We start from the raw sequence: 24,095 nt of genomic DNA on the forward strand, positions 1-24,095 counted from the left end.
ACTGTTGCAAACCCATTATCATCAGTGCTCAGGCTTTTAAAGGCGTTGGGTTAAACAAACAAGGAAAATGAATTATCAATGAGTTCAACCTGCGTGCTCTGAACAGCAAATCGTACAAAGAGTCATATTCAGCACTAATGCTTAACATGTTGTCACACAACTTGTTTTCCTGCAAGTGCAGCTGGTACCGTAACTGTTGAACAAGAAACCTATTATGAGAGATAAAAGAATTACATGGCATGTTAACATAAATGAAAAGCTCAGAAACAACATAAAAAAAATACTTTTGTGGCTGATTGAACAAGGTGTATGAACCTCCGATTTTATTTTGTGTGGGAAAAAACCTCCATGTGGCGAAGCATGTGCCCCATGAAGAGACAAAACTCTGACCTTCAACTTTTGAACTGTTCTAAAGTTTTAACCTCAAAATCAAATGATCTATCAGGATCAGTGGGAGACGAGACCGGGTAAAAGTGCACAACGGGACGCCTCTAAGCACTTCAGTACAGCCTAAATATACACAACCAAGTGGTTCAATAAGAACTAAGCATTTTTTTAACAGTGTCAGCCTCATGATTACTATTTGTTCATATATGATTATTTGTATTATTGCTCTAAACAAATCATTACAGACAATATATGAGAGGGCTGTGAAAAAACAAGGCGGGAAAATCATTGCCGACTCTCAGCATCCTGCAGTGTCCTCAGAGTATGACATGTACATACTCTGAGGACACTGCAGGATGCTGAGAACCTGCAAACCTAACCACTTTATACAGCCCTTTGTTCCTACATCTTAAATTAATAAATACTAAAACTCTGAGCACCTTCATAGTTGTGCCTTCTCCAGGTCCTCTATTGTGTTTTAATGTATTTTAATTTCATTTTGTAGAATGTGAACTGTGGATCCAGGAACACAGGATCTTGTGTGGTGGAAACGGCAGAAAAGACAAATTTTCCTCCGAAGACAATAAAGTGTATTCTTATCTTCTCTAAAAGTACCTTTACAAATGATTCATTCGCCGTAGTGTGTATACTGTATGTGAGGACACAAAACTTGTACTCAGTCAGTTCTGTCATCATTTTATTGATTTCAAAGGTGACATGGTAATGCTTTATGAAAACAGTAAGACCCTTTATTTTGTTTCCAACCATGTTTAAGCCAAACCTCAAACATGCATTCAGAGGCTGAGCAAATTATTCACTCTGCACAAGATAGCACACATAAATGGTTTCTCCACGGGCCCCTTTGTTCAGGCTCCTCTCGATGACTTGGATGTTTGCATCTTTGTAAATTTTCACAGCATTCATGTTGCGCAGGAGGAAGATGCTTCTCAGGTGATCCAGGTCCACTTTCTTCTTCCACAGGTACACAGTGTCTCCACCAGCACCATCATTCAGGTTCACTTTCACCAACTCATATTTCTTACTCTTGAGGAAATCAAACTCTCTTTCATTAGTGGAGATGCCCAGGTGGGTCAGGCTCTTTTTTTGCTCTGTGGTCTTGAAGTAGTAGATGAAGACTGCATGCCCCCCAGCTCCCTGGTTGGTGTCCACGTCCACTCGGGTGTAGCCCTTGGACAGTAGGTCACCGGGGTCATTGTAGCCGATTGCAGCAGTGACGTCAGAGATGTAGAAGGGCTTCTCTCTCTTCAGCCACGCGTACACATAGGTTTGGTTGCCAACACCTAGATTCAGATCGCAGGACACCGCCTCCCACACTCCCCCTGATATCATTTTGTCGGCCTCTTGGGTGGGATCGACTGTAACATCGACAGCCACTATAGGGATGTCATAGCTTTCGCTGGCTTTGGAGAACCACATGTAGATGGGCTTTCCAGCGGTGCCACTGTTGAGGTTATTCTTAATCTTCGTGTACTTGGCCTTCACCATCGCGGTCTCCATTTCTTGGTTGTATGTGGTGTGAACCCTCATGATGGGGTCCTCCTCTCCTTCTTTGTACCACAGGAAGACCTCATTTTTTGCTGTTGTGCCTGTATTTATGTTTACAGGGATTTGTGTGAAGCCTTTTATTTGAAGAATCTGCTTTTCCTCATCATTGGTGGAGACCTCCAGGTCTGTGATGTACACCATGCTTTCTGTAAAAGCTGAGTGAAAGAAAGAATAAAAGGGCAAAGCAAAGAGAATAATTAGTTGTGCCGATACTGTAACTTCACTTAAAGGTGAATACCTAGGACAGAAAACTTACCTTGTTGCTGAGTCCAGATGTGGAGAAACAAAGTGCTGAATTCAGTCTGTTGAATTCTTCTGTGACTGGAGTGACTCCTCCTTTATATATGTCTCCCGAGGGGCGTGTAGGTCAATGAACGGGAATTGTGACTTCCAAAGAACATGTGGGTGTTGATATAGTTCCTTAGAAAAGTAATAAAACATTTGAAATTGTTTTCTTGAAATTTGACCCCAAACGCTACTGGGGAAATGAGTGATTCATTTAGAGATACCAATTTGTAAACTTTTCCTGTAGTTTTGTGACATGAATATTAAACATATATATACATATATATTGTCAGCGCAACTGAGTGCAGTGGTACCCCAACCTGGGGGCACCTGCGATTCCAGGGCGGAGGCAGAGGGTTGGGTCATTGGTGATATTTTTTGAGCAAATTAAATTGTTAAAAATTGTGACTGAGAAAGGAGTACGGGTGCAAAAACACTCCAATGTCAGTTTGAGGTAAATGCGTATTGGATATTATTATCTGTATGTTTTGATTGTAGAACGGTAGCACGGTTTTGGACTGAGAGGGCGGGGCCTGACTACAGCATGCACAGGGGGGTTCAAGGAAAAAATGCAAGCAACCACTGTTTTAAGGCCTCCCACTACACAAGTGTGCTGTCAATTGGAATTTATTGTGGAAATATATAAAATGTATTTAATCATCTTACTTCCCTCTAGGACGCTCAACTAGACAGGGCTGTCCGTTTTCACCGTTGTTATTTGCCTTGGCAATTGAGCCATTGGTCATTACATTAAGAACTATTAAAGGATACTCTGGCATATTTAGGGGAACAACATAAGGTTTCACTGTACACTGATGATTTATTATTGTACGTGTCAAAGCCTGACGAATCTCTCCCGGTAATTCTTAAAAGACTTTGCACTTATATCAGGATATAGAACCAATTTCTCTAAAAGTGTTCTTTTGATCAGCCGTTCAACTCAGCAATCTAATACCATATTAAGCTCTTATCCTTTTCCTATTTCAACAAATTTTAAGTGTCTATGGTTAGCTTTACACAAGAATGATCATCTTATCTTATCTTATCTTATCTTATCTTATCTTAATTGTCTGGTCCTTTTAAACACAATTTCATGAATTTATGAACAAACAAAACAACATTTGGACAAATGGGGCAACCTCCTAGTTTCTCTAGCAGGAAGAATTAGCATAAATAATAAATATTCTATCAAAATAGTTATTTTTATTTCAATGCATGCTTTTTTTCATCACTAAATTGACATTACCAATTAGTGGCTGCAAAGTTCAACTCAGACAAAACCAAATCTTTAGGTCATTTTCTTGACAAGTTCGATGCAAAAATAAAATTCAAATTTGTATTTAATACAAAAAAATCAGAATAGAATTTTCCATCCATCCATCCATTTTCTTCCGCTTTATCCGGGGCCGGGTCGCGGGGGCAGCAGTCTCAGCAGAGATGCCCAAACTTCCCGATCCACACACACCTCCTCCAGCTGTTCTGGGGGGACCCCGAGGCGACACCAGGCCAGCTCGGAGACATAGTCCCACCACCGTGTCCTGGGCCTTCCACGAGGCCTTGTCCCACTAGGACATGCCTGGAACACCTCCCGCGGGAGGCGACCAGGAGGCATCCGAAACAGATGCCCGAGCCACCTCAGCTGGCTCCTTTCGACGTGAAGGAGCAGCGACTCTACTCCGAGTTCCTCCCGGGTAACTGAGCTCCTCACCCGATCTCGGAGGGTGCGCCCAGCCACCCTGCGAAGGAAACTCATTTCGGCCGCTTGTATTCGCGATCTTGTCCTTTCGGTCATTACCCAAATCTCATGACCATAGGTGAGGGTGGGAACGTAGATCGATCGGTAAATCGAGAGCTTTGCCCTCCGACTCAGCTCCCTCTTCACCACGACAGACCGATACAGCGACCGCATCACTGCTGACGCCGCACCGATCCGTCTATCGATCTCACGCTCCATCCGTCCCCCACTCGTGAACAAGACCCCGAGATACTTGAACTCCTCCACTTGAGGCAAGGACTCCCCACCGACCCGAAGAGGGGAAGCCACCTTTTTCCGGTGGAGAACCATGGCCTCGGATTTGGAGGTGCTGATCCTCATCCCGGCCGCTACACACTCGGCTGCAAACCGCCCCAGTGCGTGCTGAAGGTCCTGGTTCGTTGAAGCCATCAGAACAACATCGTCCGCAAACAGCAGAGATGAGACTCTGAGGCTCCCAAACCGGACACCCTCCGGCCCCTGGCTGCGCCTAGAAATTCTGTCCATAAAAGTAATGAACAGAACCGGTGACAAAGGGCAGCCCTGGCGGAGACCAACACGCACCGGGAACAGGTCTGACTTACTGCCGGCAATGCGAACCAAGCTCCTGCTGCGGTCATACAGGGAACGGACAGCCCTTAGCAGAGGGCCCCGGACCCCATACTCCCGGAGCACCCCCCACAGGGCACCACGAGGGACGCGGTCGAACGCTTTCTCCAGATCCACAAAACACATGTGGACTGGTTGGGCGAACTCCCACGAACCCTCGAGTACCCGATGAAGGGTATAGAGTTGGTCCAGTGTGCCACGACCAGGACGAAAACCGCATTGTTCCTCCTGGATCCGAGGTTCAACTATCGGCCGGATCCTCCTCTCCAGCACCCTGGAGTAGACCTTACCGGGGAGGCTAAGGAGGGTGATTCCTCTGTAATTGGAACACACCCTCCGATCCCCCTTCTTAAAGAGAGGGACCACCACCCCGGTCTGCCAATCCAGGGGCACTGTCCCCGACCGCCACGCGATGTTGCAGAGACGTGTCAGCCAAGACAGTCCTACAACATCCAGAGACTTAAGGTACTCAGGGCGAATCTCATCCACCCCCGGAGCCTTGCCACCAAGGAGCTTTCTCACCACCTTGGTGACTTCAGCCCCGGTGATGGGCGAGCCCACCTCCGAGTCCTCAGCCTCTGCTTCCTCATTGGAAGACGTGACGACGGGATTGAGGAGGTCCTCGAAGTACTCCTTCCACCGCCCGACGACATCCCCAGTCGAGGTCAGCAGCCCCCCACCCGCACTGTAAACAGTGCTGGTGAAGCACTGCTTCCCCCTCCTGAGGCGCCGGATGGTTTGCCAGAATCTCTTCGAGGCCGACCGATAGTCTTCCTCCATGGCCTCCCCGAACTCCTCCCAGACCCGAGTTTTAGCCTCCGCGACCGCCCGAGCCGCAGCACGCTTGGCCTGCCGGTACCTCTCAGCTGCCTCAGGAGTCCCACAAGCCAACAAGGCCAGGTAGGACTCCTTCTTCAGCTTGACGGCATCCCTTACTTCCGGGCGCCACCACCGGGTTCGGGGATTGCCGCCGCGACAGGCACCAGAGACCTTACGGCCACAACTACGAGCAGCCGCATCGACAATGGAGGAGGAGAACAGAGTCCACTCTGACTCCATGTCCCCCGCCTCCCCCGGAATCTGGGTGAAGCTCTTCCGGAGGTGGGAGTTGAAGACCCCACTGACAGAGGGATCCGCCAGACGTTCCCAGCAGACCCTCACAACACGCTTGGGCCTGCCAGGTCTGACCGGCTTCCTCCCCTGCCAGCGGATCCAGCTCACCACCAGGTGGTGATCAGTTGACAGCTCAGCCCCTCTCTTCACCCGAGTGTCCGAGACACGCGGCCGGAGATCAGATGACACAACTACAAAGTCGATCATCGACCTCCTGCCTAGGGTGTCCTGGTGCCACGTGCACTTATGGACACCCTTGTGCTCGAACATGGTGTTCGTTATGGACAAACTGTGACTAGCACAGAAGTCCAATAACAGAACACCACTCGGGTTCAGATCGGGGAGGCCGTTCTTCCCAATCACCCCCTCCCAGGTCTCACTGTCGTTACCCACGTGGGCGTTGAAGTCCCCCAGCAGAACAATGGAGTCCCCAGTCGGAGCACTATCTAGTACCCCTCCCAGGGACTCCAAGAAGGCCGGGTACTCTACACCGATGTTGGGCCCGTAGGCCGAAACAACGGTGAGAGACCTGTCCCCGACCCGAAGGCGTAGGGACGCGACCCTCTCGTCCACCGGGGTGAACTCCAACACGTGGCGGCTGAGCTGGGGGGATATGAGCAAACCCACCCCAGCCCGCCGCCTCTCCCCGCGGGCAACTCCAGAAAAATGGAGAGTCCAGCCTCTCTCCAGGAGTTGGGATCCGGAACCCAAGCTGTGCGTGGAGGTGAGCCCGACTATATCTAGTCGGTATCTCTCAACCTCCCGCACAAGCTCAGGCTCCTTCCCCCCCAGCGAGGTGACGTTCCATGTCCCGAACGCCAAAAGCTGTGCATGCGGACCAGGTCGTCGAGGCACCTGCCTCTGACTGCCACCCAGTCCTCTCCGCACCCGACCCCTACGGATCCCTCTGCGGGTGGTGGGTCCACAGGAGGGCGGGCCCACGTCGTCCCTTCGGGCTGGGCCCGGCCGGGCCCCGTGGGCAGAGACCCGGCCACCAGACGCTCGCGTTCGGGCCCCAACCCCAGGTCTGGCTCCAGGGTGGGGCCCCGGCTGCGCCATGCCGGGCGACGTCACGGTCCTTGAATATTGTACGTCCATAGAGATCTTCTGAACTGCTCTTCGTCTGACCCGTCACCTCGGACCTGTTTGCCATGGGAGACCCTACCAGGGGCATAAAGCCCCAGACAACATAGCTCCTCGGATCATTCGGGCACTCAAACAACCCCACCACGTTAAGGTAGCAGTTCATGGGGTTGAGAATAGAATTTTGATATCTTTATATTTCAGTAAAACATCGGTTATGATTTTAAATTGTTCAAAGCGACTAGTCCAACTAACCCATCCATCTGTTCCGGTCATGACTGGACAATGTGCTCTTTGCAGGTGTGACTTCAACTGGAGATGTTGCCACAATGTGACTAAAATGCCCTTCAAGGAAATTACCTTTGAAGATAACACATTCTCGCGTACATTATCAACTTTGTTTCCAGGTTAATACTAAACTAAACTCTCCAGAAATCATAAACCCTTCAGTGGAATAACTCAACAACTTCAGTATCAAATCATATCAGTTGGCATCTGTCACCAACCTGAAGGCGTGTAGTTCACTGGAAGTAGACTATGGCTGGACTTTCTGCCCACACCATGAATAAATAAAAAGTGGTGGAAACTGAGGTGTAAGGGCCAGGCTCAAGCCACAAATTAACTTTATTGGCAGTTTGTATAACTGATGTCAGGAATAAAATCCACCTGTAACCTTTCTAGTACAAATGTGAGAAATAAAACCTTTAGTTTAGTTTGTTGAATTCCACCGTGGTCCGAGTCGTTGTGTCTCGGACAGTGGTGCTGACGGTTGCTCTTGGGGCCACCCAGGGGGCCCTCCAGCCCATCCATTGTGTCCAGTGTCCTTTTCTGTGCTGAGATCTGTGGACTAAGGGAGGAGCAGGACAAGACAGCTGGAAATGTCTTGAACATCGTGCAGTGTTTTAATTTCTTTCACTATGACCTTTTAGTGTTACATGTATTTGTTATTCATGTTTCTTTTGTTTTTACTTGAATGTGAGCAATAGACTACCGAAAAAAAATGTAATACAGTGTTTATCTGTTCTTCATCATATCAAAAATACTCTTCTGCTTAGAGTAAATAATATGTAGTGCACTGTTTTGGAAAGTTCAGTCTCAAATCATTGAAACTCTGTCTCAAAATATATTATTTTCTTACTGAACTCTGTTGATTCAAGACTTGATTATGAGGCAGACTATAATAAAATATGTTCAAAGTAATGGATCAAAAGGGATTTTGGGCACAGTCTTCAGACCTACTGAAAATGTGAACAGAACTATCACAGCAGCGCCTCATGTTTTTACCTTGTCGCGGCGTTTGTTAATGAGTATTCAGAAAAGAGCTTTTTGCTGTTGGCAAATGGAACAGCCGCCCACTCACGGCAATACTGACACGAGATTGGCTGAAAGCACTGGCGAGTGAAGCCAGTGCCTCCGTATTGTACATCTTGAAACAGGCACACCACTTCTTTCAGAGACTCCTGTATTTCAGATGAAGGTGTCTGTTTTTTTCTTTGCATCCCGAACAATGTTCCTGCCAGCTCTTACTGAAATGTTTGTTGGTCGACCTGACCGTGGTTTGGTTTCAACAGAATCCTGCCTTTTCCACTTAGAGTTTGAACAGCAGTGTTGATACTCCCAGTACTTTGGATAGCTTTTTTATTACACTTTCCCAACTACTTGTTCTTGCAGATCCTTTGATTCTTTTGCTTTCCGCATGACTCATAAATGTCAGTACAGCACTGGATGAAAGATTCAAGAGTCTGTCAGGAGCCCAAAAACTCCCTGACCTTTGATACACACACAGCTACAAACCCAGGTCACAGGTGAGGATGCTTACCTTTAGTAGCCATTTGAACCTGTTTGTGTCCACTTGTGTGCATTTTATTAGGCCAAGGTCACCAGGGTATGTCAGTTTTTGATCATTTTGGTAGTTTATTTTTTCATTATAATTTAAAAAGTGCAAACTCAGTTGTTTGACCATAAATGGCTTCACACAACCACTAACCATGAGTGTAAAAAACAAAACCCTTTTTGTGTAATCATTCATATTCTCTGACCAGGGTATGTAAACTTTTGAGCACAACTGTATATCTCATATTAAAATACTAATGTTTATACATTCAAAATATATACTGATTATATATTCAGTATATATTTTAGCGTTTTAGCGACACTAAAACATCTATGTTTTAGCGTTGCATGTCACTATTGAGCCGCACTTAGAGAAAAAAACAGATGGCTCCTGTGCTTTATCTATAATAATTATAATAATAATAAAATAACAATCATTTTGTATCAGGGCAGATTCACCTGATGCCCAAGATTTGTGCGGCCCAGGGCGGGCGCTCGAGCCTGAGAGCACACACGGGACCAGCGCCTGGTGTTGCCCAATGAGCCAAGTATTGCTCTTGTTCACCTGGCGCCCCCTGCTGCCCCTGCTGCACATTACATACAACACTATATGATACAAAATGACACAGTGAAAGTGTTTGTCACCAGACTTTTCTTTTCTTTGTGACACAGCTTGGCCGAGCTGTCGCTTTCTGTGCTTGATACGTGTGTCGATGCCTCGGCTCATTTAGCCCATCACTAATTCATAGACCAATGTACACAGACACTGGAGGCAAGGAGGGTGAAGTGTAGGGTGAACCCCCAACCTTCATCATGAGACGACCTGCTCTACCATCTGCACCACTGTATTTGTTGGGGACTTCACACATGGGGTGTTTTGTAATGAAACGTGAAAACATTGACAGTATATAGTACTTTATAACGTATTTGGTCAATGATTTGTTTAACAAAAGATTATGTGGGAGGGAAAAAAGAAGCAATACAAAACATTATTTCCGCTATCAGTGTTTCCAACACCCTTTGGTAAATGGACTCAACTTATATAGTACTTTTCTACCTTCTTCCTGTGTTACTTTTACTTGAGTGAATATTTTGGGTACCCACCTCCGGTTACTTCAGTGGGGAGGGGGTACATGCGGACTCTGGGGGGCAGTTGTGCAGTTATTTAAAGCCGAGGGCTCCAGTAAGTTCTCCACTCCTGACACATGCTACAGCGGTCTATAAATAGCACCACATACTGTCTGAAGGCAAAGGGAGACCAAGTTCCCACCGTACTTCAACTGCGTTCTAAACTGCAGTGATAGTACTTCAGCTACTACCACTTTTACTGCGAGTCTTTCACAGCGAGTTTATTGTGAGGCCAGTGGATTAAAAGAAGCTTTTCAGCGATGGCAAAGTGGGGAGAGGGCGACCCCCGCTGGATTGTGGAGGAAAGGGCAGACGCGACCAATGTGAACAACTGGCACTGGTGAGTGTCATGTTTCATTACTGCATGTGGGCTCTTCTTTTGTTTGTTGTTCAACTTCTAGTCTACGTTTTTTTCACATCTTTTAAGTGTTTGTGTCGTGTTTTCGTCTCCTTCTTGTCTGTTTTTTTGTTGTGCTTTTGCCATTTTTTGTTGCTTTCTTCATCGCTTTTTTTGTTGCTTTTTGACATTTTTTGGTCATTTTTCGTCTCTTTTTGTCAGTCTTGTTTTGACTTTTTGTTGTTGTGTGTTTTCATCCTTGATTTTATAGCTATTTTGATGCTTTGTTCGAGACGCTTTTAGATTTGGGTAAAGCCACACTGAAGAGACTGTGCTCGGTTCAGGGAGGGGGGGTTAAATATTTGACGTTTTAAGCACTAGTGATGTGACTGAATTGTTTTGTAAGGCGAACAGTTCGAACCAGATCTTGATTGTGAGAAAACAGACGGATCTTCTTATTTTTTCAGTCCATTTTACACAGATTGACCCTGAACCAACTCCAGAATCGACTACCGCAGCGGCACAAGTGAAAAGGTTTTACACTGAAAATCATTTACCAGACAATTCATCCCCTTAGAACTTATAAGGTTCTATGTGACAGGGTTTCTTTTTTTAAGTCCTGACTCTGGGAACCACCAGGAGACCCCTCACTGAAGTTCTCAGGGCCCGAGATGGCTCATACAGCTCTAACATGTACTTTTTACGCGAAACCATGAAAAGACTCGTACACAAGCAGAGCTGTTTAAATTCTATTCTCTGAGCGACAGCAAGACAGTGCAGAGACCAGAGCACTGGACTAATATGGTGGAGAAGTCATTGATTCTGTCTCTGAGCACAAGTATCTGGGTGTGATCTTAGATGACAAATTAAAGTGGGATAAAAATACAGATCACGTCACTAAAAAGGGTCAACAGAGACTATATTTTATGAAGAAATTGGTGTCCTTTCAGGTGGAAACATGTTGAAAATGTTTTACAGTGCTTTTGTGGAGAGTGTTCTGACTTTCTGTATCATCTGCTGGTACGGGCCCTTAGGAAAATATGTACAGTTGCAAACAAAATCCTAGGTGTTCCTATGAAGGGTCTGCAGGACATTTATTTTGCTCGAGCTCTGAATAAAGCAGACACAATATCATCGGACTCAAAACATCCTCTGTTTAGAGAGTTTGAGCTGCTCCCCTCAGGTCGAAGGTACAGGAGCTCCGCCCTGACTAAAAACAGGACCAGGCAGTCATTTGTGCCACAAGCTATTTTACAATTAAACAAACCAATAATACGAAGTAACCAACAGTGATTTATTTTTTTGTTTTTTTATTATTCTGCACAGCTGGTCTGTCAGAGAAGGTTTTGAAGATTGTAAATACAGATTTTAACATAATTTAAACTGAGGTTGACGGGCCTTGGTTTGTTTTTTGTATGTTGCCAGGATTTGTCTGCTGTGGTCACTGTTGTATTTGTGTATTTCCACTCACTGCAAATGAATTTCCCCACGGGGACAATACATTTCTACTACTAAATTTCTACTACTGGTATTTCCTGGTTCTGGATGTACTGCAGCTGTCTAAACCCAAGCCAGTTTGCTTACCGGTCCAGTCGCTCAACTGAAGATGCCATCTCCACTGCGCTTCATACAGCCCTCACTCATCTCGAAACAAAGGACTCCTACGTTAGAATGCTGTTTTTAGACGTTAGCTTAGCATTCAACACTATAATCCCACAGCAGCTAATACACAAACTCATCCACCTGGGGATCAACACATCACTGTGCAACCTGCTGCTGGACTTTCTGGCGGGGAGACCACAGGCTGTACGTGTCGGCGGCAAGTCCTTCAGAACCATCACACTGAACACGGGGGCTCCCCAAGGCTGTGTGCTGAGCCCCCTCCTGTTCACTCTGCTGACCCATGACTGCACTCCAAAGTACGACTCAAACCCCTTTATCACAGTGGTGGGTCTCAGAGATCACAGAGAAGCTCTCCTGGACCATGCACACTACATCACTGGTCAAGAAAAGTCATCAGCGTCTCTACTTTCTCCGCAAGTTGAGAAGAGCCAGAGCCCCAGCCTCCGTTATGTGCAACTTCTATATTTTTCAGGTTGCTGTTTATTCAAAGACACATTTTTCGAGAGGTAAACTTCAGTCCCACTGTAAGTTTGGATCATACAAAGCAGTTAGGCCTCGCATAAAATTTGCTTTACTGTCATCAACTGAGCTAGTGTTTTGAATGGCTCCCATCACACCACCTCATTAAATGCTTGACCTTACAACGACCACCAGGCCCAGATCAATCTGGACTTATTATTGGACAAAACTGGATGATCTCATTTAAGGCGACACTGCAGGCGAATAGGGAAAAAATGTAAATTTACAGATATCAATTTGAAACTTTTGCTGTCGATCACTGGCATAAATGCGAGGAAAAGATACATCGCAAGTTTTCTGTCATTTTATCTTTTCATATAAGAACAAGGTGTTTTATGCCTAAACATGCCCCAAATTTCCCATCTTTTCGGCGACGAAATCTGAATAATGGATAGAGCTACATTCAAATTTATGGTTTAATTTTATTGATAAATGAGCTACCAAGACTTTTTCAGAGGGGATTTCGGATTTCTTGTTAAAGCTGTTTTTAGTAGAAAAATGTGTAAAAATTTAATTTTCGCCTTATTTTTTGACATTCAAAACTCAATAAACAGGGCTAGGGATTAGATAATAAAAAATCCCTCTGAAAAAATCTTCCAAAGTCTTTAGGTCCTACAGATGTGAACATAGTGTCGCCACAATGACAGAAAAATGTGTTTTGAGAAAAAGGCACTTGAAATTGCATTCTCCCATATAAGTCTATGGGCAAACATTGAATCAGCGCAATATTTAAACATGTTTTTCTGAAGATTAGGTATATTTTTGGTTTCTGGGTGAAAGCTTGTATGTTCAGAGACCAATTTGGCCCAAAACCTGAAAACTGAAAGTAGTGTAGTGTCTCCCCTTAAATGCATTTACAAAACATCATGACATTTCTAAAATTGCAGATATAACCTGAAAGCCCAAAGACGACCAGTGGAATACGTACCACAGTATGAGAACCAGTGGTTTAACCTCTTAACCCCCACCTCTACATATTTTCTCCAGTTATTATCCAGGTATCCCGGCATTACCCGGGATACCTGGATAAGTCTAAAGGCTTCCTGAAAAAGAGTGTCAAAATAGCGACGAAAACAAGACGTAAATTAGGATGAAAAAGCAACAAAAACACAAATGTGACAAAAAGGTTAAAAAAAAAAAAAGTTACAAAAACATGATGAAACAACAAAAACAACAAAAAAGCAACAAAAAGACAACAAAAAGTAATAAGTAGTGACCAAAATAACTCAAGTAAGAGTAGAAAAGTACCAGGGAAAAATCTAGTATTGTGAGTATTTTGAGAGCGTGAGTAGTGAGTAAGTGTTCGGGTGTGAAAGTCTGATTTATGTTTCAGTTGTTGTGACATAAGAGATGAAAAAAACAAAACAAACAAGAAACGATGTAAAAATCCTAGTATTTCTAAAGGCAATGCCAGGAAATCAAGTAAGAGTACAGATACTTCAATACAGCACTGCTCAATGAGTGAGTTTACATGCAATTGAGTGAAATGGTTATTCTGCAGATCCTGGTTATGACAATATTCTGGATATGATGTTTACATGTGTCCGAGAAACCAGGACACTCATATCAGTGTATACATGAGCAACTACAGTATCCTGGTTATTTAGGCTCCTGAGAGGGGCGGAGCTAAGACAAATATGGAAAGGAGCAAAATACTTTAGCAATGTTGCTAACGCACGTCTTTTTCGGACATTTCTCTAGCACAGGGACAAGCACTAAAGAAGCTCTTGAAACAATAGAGTTCTTAAAACACATTTTGATCTTAGAGCAGGGCTGACTTCCACTGGAGACATACCAAGTTATTTCAATCTTTTGTTGACGACACAAAGTTTTAAAAGCCCAGGTCCCAGATTATAAGGCTATAGAAAGGATTTTGCTCCTGCCGTATCTGTTTTAAATGTTTGCACATACTCAGGACCTCAGCAATGAACCAGGATACTGCGGTTTACATGGTAGAGTATCCAGGAAACTGTGGAATAATTCCCTGTGCACCTGGATATTGCCTTATCCAGGAAACTGAAACCAGGATTCTGTGTTTACGTGAACCAGACGAAACCAGGAAACTTCAAATCAATTCAGAAGTAAAAAGTGATTAGTATTTTCTGTCTGATGTGATTTTCTACGTGATTTCAGGACGGAGCGCAATGTGACGTCCTGGTCGGAGGAGCGCTTGAAGGCGCTGCTGCAGGAGGTCAGAGTGGAGGGGTCCGAGGGCGTGTGTCAGGTGACCGACGTGAGCAAGCTGGAGGGGGAGGCCTGCATCAACAACCGCAAAGGGAAGCTCTTCTACTTCTTCGAGTGGGTCATCCGCGCCAACTGGACAGGTCAGAACCAGCTCACTTTGCACAGTGTGTCTAAAAATGATCTTGACGGCACTTGTGCAGCAGCTTCCAAACCCTTCATCAGATTATTTTGCGAATGGCACTGAATCTCAAGTCATTTGTTCTGGAGATTGTGCAGTGAAGTCCGGTCTACAATAATGTAACGAAACCACTAATGCTGTAGGGACATCCAAGACGGGGGTGAAGTACAGAGGGACGGTCGACGTGGCCAACCTGTCGGACGAAAACGACGCGGACGACCTGGACGTGAGTAACACTAAGCGGTTGCACTGGAGGCAAACTAAAGCCAAACCTCCTTTCCTCTGGCTTGTTCAGATCTCCGTGGCCTTGTGTGCAGACCACCCCCCCACTCCTCTGGTGCAGCTCATGAAAACCAAAGGCATCCCTGAAGTCCGGCGTGCGCTGGACCAGTACATGAAACAACTCAAAACAGGTAAGAAGCTGATGCTGTGTTTCATTTATTTTACTCTGGAAGAAGACATATTGTGCAGAGATGGTCTTTTTTATTTTTTTATTTATTTATTTTTAGCGGTTTATTTACTACCTGCGTTCCAAGTTATTCTGCAAATAACATTTTTCTCCGATTTTCTAAATTGTCAACTCAAATGACAGTCGGCATAATCTTTAACTGTTAAAGGATCATTTGAATGACCCCCCCGAAAAAACAGGAGGTCATATTTACTGAAATCAAAAGCTATTTCAATCAAAAACATTGTAACAGGTGAAGTTATATTTTAACATAGGAGCCTTTGATAGCAGCTTAAAAATACTTAAATCCATTAAACTTGTGGGTTCTTGGAGAGTTTCTGCTTGGATTTCTTTGCAGGATGTTAGAATAACCTCCCAGAGCTGCTGTTTGGAGGAAAACTGCCTCCCACCCTCATAGATGTTTTGCTTGTTGATGCTCCAAAGGTTCTCAATAGGGTTGAGGTCAGGGGGAGGATGGGGTCCACATCATGAGTTTCTCTCCTTTTATCCCCATAGCAGCCAGTGATGCAGAGGTATTCTTTACAGCATGACATGGTGCGTTATCATGCATGAAGATGATTTTGCACGGCTCTTCTTTTTGTACCATGGAAGAAAGTGGTCGGTGAGAAACTCCACATATTTTTCAGAGCTCATTTTCACACCTTTAGGGAGCCTAAAGGGGCCGACCAACTCTCTCTCCAGGATTCTGGTCCAAAACGTGACTCCGCCACCTCCTTACTGACATCAGTTGGGACATGGTGGCCATTCACCAACCATCCACTACTCCATCCATCTGACCATCCAGGGTTACACGGCCTCATCAGTGAACAAGACTGTTTGAAAATGAATCCTCATGTATTTCTGAGTCACTGCAGCCGTTTCTGTTCATCAGCTTCAATGAACAGTTTAGGGGAGGCCCGGATAGAAGGATTATGCACTACTGCAGCCTCTGGAGGGTCCTACACCTTGATGTTCGGGAGACTCCAGAGGCACCAGCAGCTTCAAATGTGGGTTCTGAATCAGCCACAAATCTGTTATCAGTTCGATGATTACGCTTATGCTTCTCTAAATATATCGAAGGCTTTCATACCTAGTCCAAGGCATTCAACTATTTCATGCTTTTCATCAGCAGAGAGATCCTTTTTCTTTCCCATATTGCTTGAAAATGATGATCTGCTTAATAATGTGGAACATCCTTTTTCAGTAGTTTTTCCTTTAACTGGGCTTAACTTGACAACTAATCATCACAGGTCTCTGAGATTGATGTCAGTGATTCAAAGAGTTGATCGATGAGTTTCATAGAATTATTATTATTTATTTTTTTTACCTTTTTGACACTGAAATACAATTTGCATAATAATTTGGAACGTAGTGTATATTCACCTTATTCCACCCTGCCCACTTTTGCCTCTTTTTGCCACAGATCAGCACTTCCTTTGTCATGACACTTCCGTTAGAGCGTGAAGTCCGTTCACTAACTGGAGAACGAGGGAAAATGTTCTCCGCTAAATTGATTTGTGTAAAATGTCCGATACTCATTTGCACCAACAAGTCAACACTGCACCGTTTCTGTGCGCGGCCTGAAAGCAGCTTTGTATTCGTGTAGTAACTGGTTTTCTGTTGACGTCTGCAACCCCATAAACGATTACATGAGAAGGGGTGGGCACAATTCAAAGCAGTGCCCATGCGAACTTCCGGAATAAGGTGAAAACGGTCTTGTTTTTGAAAGCTCTTCTGAGCAGTTCTGTGCTCAAAGTGTGTTGATTGAACCCCGTGGCAGAAACTGAAACAGACAGTAGGCTTATCTCCATCCATCTTCTTCCACTGTTGGAGCTGCTCAAATCACATTGCCCCAGCCCCCCTCTGGCTCCTCCTGCAGGTGGTGGGTCCACAGAAGGACGGCCTCACAATTCAAACCGGGCCTGTTGTCCCTCATAAAGGGCTTCTGACCTGCTCTTTGTCTGACCCGTCAACAGCCTTCCAACTAGTCAGAGAAACACCCTCATTTACTTGATTCAGCTCACATCATAAAAAATGTCTGTCATTAAACTCTATGCTGCCCTCTTTTGACAACCTTTGCATGTATTGCTCTGTTCTTTTGTTCTCGATATTCACTGCCTTCTTAGCTCTCTGTTGTAACTCGTTTATTGTATGTTTTAGTCTTTCTGTTGTTTTCTATTATTCTCACTTGCTTTTATTGACTTTCTTTTATTGTTTTGCTGCTGTACTGCACTGTCCCTTGTCATTTGTTTTCCTCTCTCCCTTTATTTTGCTTGTGCACTCTCTCTCTCTACAATCTAATGCTTTATTATTGCTTTACTTTTAACCCTGGACTTTTTTTGTAGGTTGCCCTCTGTTCATCTGGTAAAGGACTCCAGATAAAAACTAGCCTTCTAGATGATTCTGACATATTATACAGTTGCACTGTTGATATTATTGAGGTTAATATGCACTGTGCAATAAATAAAATAAACTAGGACCTGTTTTCAATGGGAGACCCTACCAGGTGCACGAAGCCCCGACAACAGAGGTCCCAGGATCATTCGGGTGCTCAAACCCCTCCACCACAGTAAGGTGACGGTTTGAGAAGGGACCGTCACCTTATGACCATTATGTTTATCTAAGTTATTCAAACTGCGGCCTGCGGGGGGCGCTCCTCACCAGCCCTGACCTCTGTGTGTCAGAGTCACTGTCTTCTTGTTTTTTTTAATGAAACAAAGCAAAATATAACAATATTATATTTTGTACATTCTAGATATGTTCACTCAATTTTATGTGACTCAATTTTAACTTGAAAGTGCAAAAATAAAAGTCCACAGATTGTAACATAACAAAGTTCTTTTTTCCTCCTCAGAGTTCAGTCAGGGGATGATCCTGCCCAGCGCCAACGGACCAACATCAGCTCCCGCTCCAGCGCAGAGCAAACCACAGGTGCAGAGTAAAACACAGGTAAGACCAAAGGACAATTAAAACTAATCTACTTTATCCCTTTAAGTCTTCATTTACTGAATCATTTTTGAATGACTTGTGTTTACAGATCAGTTCAGCTCCCTCCTCTTGCGCCCCCTGCAGCGTTGGAAAGGCGTCGACCACAAACATTCATCTGAAGGAAACGTTTAGCACGACTCCAGATGAGCTGTATGCAACCTTCATCAGCCAGGACGTAAGGACTGTGAAGCTATTCTAAGTTTTTTTATTTGGTTTTGAACTTTGACCGCTCTACTTTGGAAAAACAATATTGATTTGTATCTATGTGAGAGTAAAAGCCTAAATGATGAAAGTCAGGTCGTCTCCATGAAGATGTTGACTAAACTCAGCCAAAAATAAGAATTACATCAATCAATTCAATTCATTGATTACCCGCTACAAGAGAAGCATTTTCTGTGTCGAGCTGGTCATGAGGAGCATGTTCTGTATAATCCAAAATGTTACATAGTTTGTCATTAAGTTACAATGCTTTTGGGGTATTTCTAAAGCGGTGAGGACAAATGATGTTATTATGTTGTAATGTGGTGGGACAAACATTGAGGCTATTTACATCCAAATCGGATGAACGGTGTAGGAATTACAAGCGTTTTAAAGTGAGCCTCCCACTTTTCAAAGGACCAAAAATCAATCAAACTTTTTTATTTTTAATATTTGGTTGCAAATCCTTTGCAGTCAATTACAGACTGAAGTCTAGAAGGCATAGACGTCGCCAGATGCTGGGTTTCATCCCTGGTGATGCTCTCCCAGGCCTCTGCTGTAAATGTCTTCAGTTCCTGCTTGTTCTTGGGACATTTTTCCTTCAGTTTGGTCTTCAGCAATTGAAATGCTGCTCAATTGGATTCATGTCAGGTGATTCAATTGGCCACTGAATAACATTTCACTTCTTTGCCTGAAAAAGCTCTTTGGAGGCTTTGGCAGTAGCTGTGGGTCATTGTCCATGTGCACTGTGGAGCGGTGTCCAAGCATTTGGCTGAATATGAGCTCATAATATTGCCCAAAACACACAGAATTCATCCTGCTGCTTTTGTCAACAGCCACATCGTCAATAAAGAGAACTAGTTCCATTGACCCAAAGAAGCCCAGGCCATGATGCTGTTTCACTGATGAGGTGAATCATGAGCAAATCTTTTATTTCTCCATATTATTCTCTTCCCATCACTCTGGTACAAGTTGATCTTTGTCTCGTCTGTCCGAGGATGTTTTTTCTTAACTGTAAAGGTTTTTTTAGGCAAACTCTAATCAGCCTCCTGTTTTGGGGGCTCACCGGTGGTTTACACCTTGTGGTTAATCTTCTGTATTCTCTCTGGTGAAATCTTCTCTTGATTGTTGACTTTGACACACATACACCACCTCCTGGCCCGGGAATTGTGGCTCAGTGTGGCCCTCACAGGGTTTCACCTATTGTTGTGAAGGGGTTTTCTTCACCAGGGAAAGAATTCTTTGGTCATCCACAACATTTGACTTCTGGTTCTTTTGGTGTTTTTCAGCTCACCGGTGTGTTCTTTCTTTTAAATAATGTTCCAAACTGTTAATTTAGCCACACCTAATATGTTTGCTATCTCTCTGATGGGTTTGTTTTGATTTTTCAGCCTAATAATGGTTTGCTTTTACTCATAGTGATAGCTCTTTGGATCTCATATTGAAAATAATAGCAACAATATCCAAAATGCAAATATCACACTTGAAATGAACTCTGGACGTCTCATCTGTTCTTTATAAATGGGATAATGAGGGAAAAGCAAACACCAGGCCATGGAACCACTGAGAGGCCACTTGTCCCTTAAAGTGGGAGGCTCACATAAAAACGACTTCATACACTGTTCATCCGATTTGGCTGTAAATACTCTCAATTGAAAGCTGAAAGCCTGCAGTTCATGTACGTCTTTGGCGTTTCATTTGAAATCGATTGTGGTGGTTTATAGAGCCAAAAACAAAAGAATTGAGTCGATGTCCCATTATTTATGGACTTGACTGTACAATACAATGAATTGCACATGCAAGATAAAACTGCGACACGGTATATTTCGTTATATAGTTGTTGTATGATGGCAAATAAAGCACCTTAACCTCAAACTTTCTTTTCTGGTTCTTCTTCAGTTTGTCCAGGTCTTCACGCGCTCTCCTGCCCAGGTTGACGCTCGGAGTGGAGGGCAGTTCCAGCTCCTGGACGGTGCCGTTAGCGGAACGTTTGTACACTTGGTAAATAATATACACAGGGCTGGAGTGGGACTCATTGGCCCGGGAATTGTGGCTCAGTCTGGCCCTCACAGGCGCCCGCTCTGACAAAGTCAGGCTATTGCAAAAACACATGCTGTCTGACCAGGGTTATTCAATTACATTTGATACTGGCCCAGATTTTTTGGAGGTCATAGGCCACTGGTCATAGGCCATTTGGAAAAGCTTAGAGATAAATAGATGCAAGTTTAATTATCATCATTGCTCAAATAGAATTAGGTCTAAACATAAACGTTTTAATTATATTACAGCATTTTAAGTCTTTTTTTTTTTAAACCACCAAAGCAGCAGAAGATTAATACAATTCAAATAATTATAACAAACCAGTAGTGCTCAGAACTAAACCAGGGCATAAACTGGCAATATCAAGGCTAAAGCAGGAATAAACCACATCTAAACCAGACCAAAGGCCTAATACAGAACACTGAATCATGTTAGGACCAACTGAACTAAGACCAGTGCTTCTCAAAGATGAGACTCTGCTCAGTCCTCACAGCTGAGTGGTCATAGGGCTGACCAAACACCTGTGGAGCTGCTGTTCTTATGTCCAGACCTGGCGCTTTATGACAAAACTCAGTGAATATGTTTGCATCCTCATTTATTCAGTTTCAGCCTCTTTTACCCGTTCTTACCTAACTCTAACTCTTACCATCGCAAAGAAAGCATCTCTGCTGCACTTGTACAGTATCTTTCCGTGGATTGAATGAAGTCAAGGGAGAAAGGAAGCTAAAAAATGCACCTAAAAAATGAATTATTCTGATTTTATTTGGCTAATAGAGTCCAGATAGCGAGGTTTAACACGCGTGTTGACCGATTGAACACTCGTGCTAGCCCGGTGCCGTTTTCTAGAACTCATGCACCATCAGCTTCATCACTCACTTTGCAAAACCATCCACAACTGCTGTCTTTACCTTGAAGTTTCTGGTCAGGCTCTGACCAGAAAGATAGGAAAACACTGCGATAAATCATGCTTTATCCGAGCAAAACTCCCAAAACACAATACACATGCTCCTTGTGCTTTGGTTTGGTGAAATCAGTCAGTCCGTTCAATGACAAGCCTCCTGTTTTCTTAGTTAAAAGTCCTTGACAGAACCATGTTTTCATTTGAGCCCGATGGCGGGCAACGGTCACGGACCTGCAGACACATGAAAGTGGAGCGGATAATGCCCCAAAACTATATTTTTTTAATGGAAAATGAGACGCGAGCCAGAACTGCCCCCCAGGTCCTACTGAATAGTCCCGGTATATGGGTCGCCCGGTGAGGCTGCAGCACTGCAGTTGTGACAGAGAGTTGAGGCACTGCCAGTCAACCCGACTGGCCCTTCAGGAAATCTCCCGATTTGCCACGCCGGCACAGAATATACCTGCCTTTCAAACGATGTATCTCCACTGACTGAAGTCAAGATGCTACATTCAATAATAGTACTCCTCCTGCAGATAAGCAGAGCTGATACTGTAGGATTTTGTCCTTATAAACTGAAGAGTTACTGACAAAGCCTGCCAAGGATAACATTTGCTGCAGTCCTTCATTTTCCATTTTCCTTAGTAGAGATATTGTTACATGTAATACTGCATAATTCCACTTAACTATGTGTGACGTCATTGGAAACACATGTATAGAACTCAACAGTTGAGGCTCTGCCCTGGTGTTGGAGGTAAAAATCCCACTCAGAATCTCCATAGACCTTTTCAGCTTAGTGTTTAGGGAACACAGTGGGGGAGCAGTTCGCTGATCTTTGAATCCTGCACTACCTTCATGGTGCACCACGCCTCCTTCTCTGTCCTCTCTCACTTTCCTTAGTGTAGGTTAATGCTCTCTCAGTGTGCATCCTGTTGGAACGTTCGCTGCAGTAAAAGGCAGTTTAGTTGGTGTGTGAAATGCAAAGCGTAATTCACACTGATAATGTCTGTTTCCAGGTCCCGGACAAAGGCATCGAGATGAAGTGGAGGTTCAGGTCGTGGCCCAAAGGTAAATCCCAGTTAACTCCTGTTCAAGTCAATTTCAGATAAAGATTTTCAAAGTCAACAATTGTACTGGGTTCTTTGTCAGTGTCACTACAATGTTGCAGGAATGTGTTGTTTTATGTTAAGTTTTGGTCATTCCCTTGCTATGTTCAGCAGCTCATTATGTTGGATATCCAAGGCAGGACCTTGACTTTCCCAGTAGATAATGAAATGTGGGCCGAGCTGCTGTTCAAAGTAGCTCACAAGCCTCAAAAGACTGACCTCCTATGATTTACAGAGTGTGAATGTGCAGCCTCTTATTATATAAAAATGTGTGACATGGTTTGAAGGACTAAGTTTTTCCTCCACATTTGTCTCATTGAACATAATTATTGACTCTACGACCCTCTCTTTCTCTATCTAGACCACTTTGCCACGGTGATCCTTCTGTTCGAGGACAGGGGCGGAGAGACCGTCCTGACTGTGGACCTCCAGGGCGTCCCATCTGGGTCAGAGGACAGCACCAGAGAGGGCTGGAACCGCTTCTACCTCCAGGCCATCAAGCAGACCTTTGGATACTAGAGGCTAGACTCCCACCACTGCGAACCACGGAATATTTTACAATGACTAACGCACAGTGTGAGTGACATTTATAACTGAGGTCTGCAAAATGAAAGAATCCACCAAATCGACTGGTTGTGCTCCAACAAGTCAAGATAATAAACAGTTTTTAATGAGGTGAAGCCATTTTCGGGCTGGAATATAAACTCATATCACACCCAAATAAAGTCAAGTGTAAATCGGGTCCATATGGATGTTTTTTCACAGCAGTTTGCTCAGTAGAAGCGAAAAAACAGCAGTCATAGCTAGCGTTAGCATGTAGCATGATGCTAACATCATGTCACCATTCTCTGTTTTTCATGTATTTATGGGCTGTTGAACTACATGTCTGATTTTTATTGAGTAGAAAACTATATTCATAATTAAGCATTTATTAAAGCAGTATTAAGTAACTTGTTTACCTTCATAAATCCTTTTCATAGTCCCTCAGGGGGTAATATAAGTGTTAATGGGATGAGTGGGGGGTCTTTCATCTCCCCCTGGTGTCTCTGGCCAGAAAACCACAATTGCAACTTCCCTGCTCCGGGTCGGAGCCACCAATACACACTAATGGAATCACGAAGAAGACGTGAACAGGCTAACGGGCAAAGCTAACAGCTGGCTAGCGCCACTTGAACAGTATTTACAGCCAAGTATGCGTGAAAAAATGATCTCCATTGTGTAATTGCATGTACAATATCCCTCTCTCCCTTTGCTATGCTACGACACCTGCAGTGGCGCCTGTAACCTCTAGGGCATGAGTTTCTTAGTACTGCTTTAAAGTAGTTTTGGTGTAATTATACTTCATACTACTCTTTCTTTTCCCCCTCAACTGCTTCAAACATGACCATATGCCATGTTTCCAAAGATGGCGTCTGTATCTCTATTGGTCCTCAATTCCTAATTTTCTCTCCAGTACTTCTTTATGGATATGATTTCAGGAAATATGTGTTATACATTTGTGTGTAAAAGCTCTGTTTGAGTCTTTTTTTTATTATAAAGGGGATAAAAGTGATTGCATGGTTATTTTATAGAACAATTAGTTCAAATTTTAGTTCAAATGTGATCTTTAAAAACAAAGTGAGTTGATACTTTGCAACCAAAACCACATCTAAAACCGCTACTATGAATTAAAGGTAAAAAAGGATCTAAACCCCAGACCACATGCTTGACAAACAACAAAAAGGCGTATCCTTGCTCAGATTTTTAGGGTTTTTTAGATCCTGCAGAGCTGCTCTAGTCATCAGATACCTATGCCCTCACCCCAGGACCATCGGGGGAC

At 44.0% G+C, this 24,095-nt stretch overlaps 1 protein-coding gene across 1 annotated transcript; it reads left to right on the plus strand.

The window, feature by feature from the left end:
* Positions 1 to 9,955: 9,955 nt before the first annotated feature.
* Positions 9,956 to 22,795, plus strand: LOC306962028 (activator of 90 kDa heat shock protein ATPase homolog 1-like; the record flags this gene model as incomplete). Its single annotated transcript, XM_079555048.1, has 9 exons — positions 9,956 to 10,097; positions 14,370 to 14,560; positions 14,742 to 14,824; positions 14,894 to 15,011; positions 17,901 to 17,995; positions 18,084 to 18,209; positions 20,132 to 20,233; positions 22,187 to 22,238; positions 22,638 to 22,795. Exons 1-9 carry the CDS (start codon positions 10,018 to 10,020, stop codon positions 22,793 to 22,795), a joined length of 1,005 nt encoding a protein of 334 aa, XP_079411174.1. The 5' UTR covers positions 9,956 to 10,017.
* Between the last annotated feature and the right edge of the window lie 1,300 nt (positions 22,796 to 24,095).

Source organism: Gobius niger (assembly GCF_951799975.1).
Source record: "Gobius niger genome assembly, chromosome: 4".
Lineage (NCBI taxonomy): Eukaryota > Metazoa > Chordata > Actinopteri > Gobiiformes > Gobiidae > Gobius > Gobius niger.